The 5,447-nt window shown below is 38.7% G+C and overlaps 1 protein-coding gene across 1 annotated transcript; it reads left to right on the top strand.

Moving 5' to 3' along the window:
• Window positions 1–959, top strand: LOC132020344 (gametocyte-specific factor 1-like). The gene is made up of 3 exons (XM_059404522.1): window positions 1–93; window positions 559–679; window positions 946–959. Exons 1-3 carry the CDS (start codon window positions 1–3, stop codon window positions 957–959), a joined length of 228 nt encoding a protein of 75 aa, XP_059260505.1.
• Window positions 960–5,447: the final 4,488 nt, after the last annotated feature.

Below are 5,447 nucleotides of genomic sequence, written 5' to 3'. Positions count from 1 at the left end.
ATGGAGCCAGAAGACTTAGAAATATGTCCTTATGACCCAAACCACAGGATGCCAGCCAGCAGGTTACAGTATCACCTGGCATCATGTAGAAAGGTAAGTTTTCCTGATTTAAAAAAAAAAAAAAAGTTAAGTCAGTGGAGGGAGAAAAATAAGCTCAGAATATAAAATTTAAAGTTTTTGTTTGTTTGTTCATTTGGTTTCAAGAACAAGCTTCTGACTATATGTAGCACTTAGCAGTTCTTTTTTTTTTTAAGATTTTATTTATTTATTCATTTGACAGACAGAGATCACAGTAGGCAGAGAGGCAGGCAGAGAGAGAAAAGGAAGCAGGCTCCCTGCTGAGCAGAGAGCCCGATGTGGGGCTCCATCCCAGGACCCTGAGATCATGACCTGAGTCGGAAGGCTTTAACCCACAGAGGCTTTAACCCACTGAGCCACCCAGGCACTAGCAGTTCTTAGTGTTGGAAATTGTTTGTCTTAAGTATTTCCAGAAGGGAATGGAGGGTGGAATACAGGCATTGTATAATAGGCATTTAACAAGAGCTTTTTTTCTTTTAGAAAAATCCAAAGATAGCTAAAAAAATGGCTAACTGCAAATATAATGCTTGCCATGTGGTCCCAATCAAAAGGCTCAAGGAACATGAGGCTAACTGTGTCAATAGAACTGCTGTAGATGATGGTAAGTTTTGTTTTTAATTTGAGGGGCAGATAAGTTACATCAAGTGCTATTGCCCCTTGCCCCCCATATTTCATATGTACAGAAGTCTTAGCCAAATGAGAGGAAGGAAAAACAAAAGGAAGTTTCTACTCTGTTTCTGTAACTTCTGGTCTGTTTTATTTCAGAGCCATTTAATCTTCCAAAGGTTATTTCTCCAAGTTTGGAACCAAATGAAAAACTTTCTAATGCTGCCAATCAGATTCTTGACCCTGATGTCTGGAACATAGGTGAGCATGAGTGAATCAGTGAACCCAGTTTTAAAATGAAGGCTTGGATCCTAAGTTCTTCGTAGCTAAGTACTGTAGTCCTGGGTAAATTAAGTCTTAATACTCCTCCCACAAGATCCTTCAGAACAATCAAATAAATCTGAGAATTTCCTCTGTCTCTAAAGAGGCAACCCAGCAAAAAGGGAGTCTAATTAAACCTGAGATCACTTATAACAGTTTAAAGAATCTTATCTTACTACTATCTGGCCACTTGCCACAGAAAAAAAGTATTGGTATAAATTGAAACTTGTAGTCTGAAAGGTTTGGATTTATCCTATCTCAAGTGATATCTTTTCTCTAAAATGTAGCGTGTTATAACAAACAGAAAATTCAATAGTTCTTCTGTCAGATCGAGGTTCAACTATATGCTCAGTCCTTAAGGAAAGTTACTTCTTAAATACCTCTTCCTCACCTATAAAATGAATAATACCTACCTCACAAGATAGATTAATATTAAATAAAGATGTATATGTGTACTAGGGTAATGCAAGTTCCTTTAACAAAGTTCAAATTGTGTTGATATCATGGTTTAACATAACAGATGTTTCCTTATATATAAGCCCAGAGCAAGAATCCCATGGAGATTGTGCCTTGAGAACACAGGCTTTTTTCATCCTGTGGCTGTCACCTTCCACACTTGGCTTCCCAAACTGCCACAAAAAGAGAACAGAGGTCCAGGTCCCCCTTAAGCATCTTGGCCCAGAAGAAAATACTTCCAGTCACATTCCATTGGCCAAAACCAGTCATATGACCATACTCAGACAAGTGGATAAGAATGCAGTCCTTGCAAAGCAGCTAATTCCCAGCAACAACTATGGATGGGAGATTCAAATCTCTACTGCCGATGGCTTTCTCTGCAACAATATAAAAATGCTATAGTACTGGTATCACATCTCCATCATCTCTCTTTCTTTCTAGATAACACACATCATTCTCCTTCATTTGTTCTTAAGACATTTGCTCCAAAAACGCTGGTCTGTGAAAGGTAAGATAAATCATCTTATAGAAGTTATCGGAATAGAGAGCGAAATACCTTTAAGTTTGACTCTTAAAGTGAAGTGGCCACTAGGCCATAGCCGTGGCAAATGCCTAAACTTCAGTCTTGAATTTCGAAAGATCTGCATTCATGGGATCTGAGTACTTCCATTCCCTCCATAAGACTCTCTTCGGACTTTAATCCATTAAGGACTTGATTACATAAGATTCTCAATTCTATGTAAGAGTTTCAATTCCTAAAACTTTGAAGGGAAAATAATTACTACACTCTACATGAAATAACCTAACAAGATTGAAGGGTACATCTAAGGGTTAGAGAAGCCATCAGTGGAGTTTCCCACCACATACATAGGGGGACAGGAAGTACAAAGGAACTATATAAAACAGAAGCTTGCACAAAATCAATAATTCTTACTCTGACCTTTAATAATATCAACTATTTTTTTTAAGATTTTATTTATTTATTTGACAGAGAGAGATCACAAGTAGGCAGAGAGGCAGGCAGAGAGAGAGAGAGAGAGAGGGAAACAGGCTCCCTGCTGAGCAGAGAGCCCGATGTGGGACTCGATCCCAGGACCCTGAGATCATGACCTGAGCCGAAGGCAACGGCCTAACCCACTGAGCCACCCAGGTGCCCCAATGTCAGCTATTTTTGATAAAGTAATTTAAATCTCCTAGATAGAATGGTTATCTAGACTAAATCTCTAGTTCTGGTCTCCAACTAACTTTTCTTTTTTGGCCATCTCCTACAGTGACTCAAGAGACATTAAAAAACAGTCTATGGATGGCAAACATCCTAACAACTATAAGTCCTGGAGAAAAGGTAGAGTAACTTTTTAAAACGAATATCCTAGTTTTACAATGTTAACATAGCTTTAACTAATACCACTAATGTATTCTAAATCTTCAAAGATTCTTTTTTTTTAATAATTTATTTATTTGACAGAGAGTGAGAGAAGGAGAGAGAGCACAAGTGGGGGGAGCAGCAGAGGGAGGGGGGAAGCAGGCTCCCAGCGGAGCAGGGAGCCCGATGCGGGACTCCATCCCAGGATCCCGAGATCATGACCTGAGCCGAAGGCAGAGGCTTAACCCACTGAGCCACTCAGGTGCCCCCTAAATCTTCAAAGATTCTTAGACAAACTTTTATTCTTTAAGAAAATAAAGCTATTTAGGGGCGCCTGGGTGGCTCAGTGGGTTAAGCCTCTACCTTTGGCTCAGGTCATGGTCTCGGGGTCCTGGGATGGAGCCCCGCATCGGGCTCTCTGCTTGGTGGAGAGCCTGCTTCCCGCTCTCTCTCTGTCTGCCTCTCTGCCTACCTGTGACCTCTGTCTGTCAAATAAATAAAATCTTAACAAAAAAAAAAAAAAGAAAGAAAGAAAAAAGAAAAAGAAAAGAAACCTATTTAATGGGTGCCAGGGTGGCTCAGTCGATTGAGCAACTGCCTGTGGCTCAGGTCAGGATCCCAGAGTCCCGGGATCGAGTCCCGCATTGGGCTCCCAGCTCCATGGGGAGTCTACTTCTCCCTCTCACTTTCTCCCCTCTCATGCTCTTTCTCTCTCAAATAAATAAAATCTTTAAAAATAAATAATAAGTCTATTTTCTATTCTAAGTCCTTCTTCCCCATAATAGAAAGCAGCGAAAGTCCCAGAGGCTTTAAGTCAGACTGTGGAGAAAAAGCTATCTAGAGCTCTATTTCAAATGCAACTAATGTTCATCAAGCTTAGGCCTTCCAATAAAACACTTACAAAATGACATTACCTTAATGTTCTTTTTCTACCCATAGGTCAGAAAAACTGATGGAGAAGCTGTGGATTAAAGAGCCAGCAGGCAGAAAATTAATTGTCTTTTTTTAAACTTTGGGGAAATCTTAACTGTCATGTTTTAGGTAACAACTCCAGTCATTGTTGGCATCTTAAAATGTTTTTATTTATTTAAATAAAGAATATTTTTCCTATGACAAGCTTCACTGGATTTTTTTTAATTCTTCCTTGTTTTCATATCCCCATTTGTCAACCAAAAGCCTAGAGGGATTATTTGCCTATTTCCCTTATTAGTAGAGGAAATACAGGTATCAATGTAAGCTATGCTATTCCTTAATCAGGTTCTTCATCCTCCAATTATTTTTCTCCTACTCCAAGTCATGTACTATGTGACCATCAGATCAACCTTCTTCAAACAGTTTTGTACAAATCTCCCATGCTTAAAAGATACAGTTCTGGGGGATGCCCGGGTGGCTCAGTTGGTCAAGCTGCTGCCTTCGGTGCAGGTCATGATCCCAGCGTCCTGGGATCGAGTCCCACATTGGGCTCCTTGCTCAGTGGGAGCCTGCTTCTCCGTCTGCCTCTGCCTGCCACTCTGTCTGCCTGTGCTCACTCTGACAAATAAATAAAATCTTAAAAAAAAAAAAAGATACAGTTTTGGGGGGCACCTGGCTGGATCAGTCAATAGAACATGTGACTCTTGATTTCAGGGTCGTGAGTTCAAGCCCCACGTTGGATGGGGAGTCTACTTTAAAAAACAAACAAACAAAAAAACGGAACAAAAGCTATAGTTTTTATGACAAGCTGAGTTTGGAGCCTGTCTCCAAATCTCCCTTTTTAATTCTGCAGCAGTTTATTCCGATCGTAAATACACTTTTTTTTTTCATTCCGTTCATTTAAAAATGTCATCCCTTGCCCTTCAACCATTAAAATCCCTTTCTAGGGATTTCACAAACCTTCCCAAGAGAAGCTGGAATCACATGCTACTTCATATTTGCTATACCATAAACCACTAGCCCGGTGCTATGCATGTAGTAGATATTCACATACGTGATATTTAAACTGAACCAAGACCCAACTTACAACAGGCTAAAATTTGTTCCACTTTAGCTGTAATTTTTTTTCAGCTAGCTAATTTTAATGACCTTGGTTTTTTGCTAGTTTACTGACTGGTTCAGGTATATATAGACTTAAAATTAAAAGTAGAAGTTACAACCAAATGGATATTTTCTGCCCTTAGAAGTCTTATCCCTAAGTATTTTCTAGATCCTTTTAAAATCATCTTTTTTCCCCCCTTCAATTAAAGCAGAAAACAGAAGGGAGAAAAACTAGATAATTTTAGTGTCTAACACATTCTAGTATACTTTTACAAAGGAGGGTTACTGACTTGTTCCCTTATATTTACATAATATAAAAAAGATTTTTACCCCTGGGGATAAAAATATATGTTTATAAAAAATAAAAAATTTTAAAAAAAAAAGATTTTTATCTCCTGACTAAGGCCTTACATATATTTTGAATTTTTTAAATTAACTTTTGTATATTAATACCAAACGATATGAAAATCAAAAGGTGTCCAAGTAAAAATGGCCCAAAAAGATAAAGATGTCTTCCATACTCATATTTTCAGGATATGGAATCTTCCCCTCAAAAAGTCTTAATTGGGGTGACTACATAATTTTTCCTTCAAACCAGGATACTCTTGAC

Source organism: Mustela nigripes, chromosome 6 (assembly GCF_022355385.1).
Source record: "Mustela nigripes isolate SB6536 chromosome 6, MUSNIG.SB6536, whole genome shotgun sequence".
Taxonomy (NCBI): domain Eukaryota; kingdom Metazoa; phylum Chordata; class Mammalia; order Carnivora; family Mustelidae; genus Mustela; species Mustela nigripes.
This window is presented reverse-complemented; position numbering and strand designations above follow the sequence as displayed.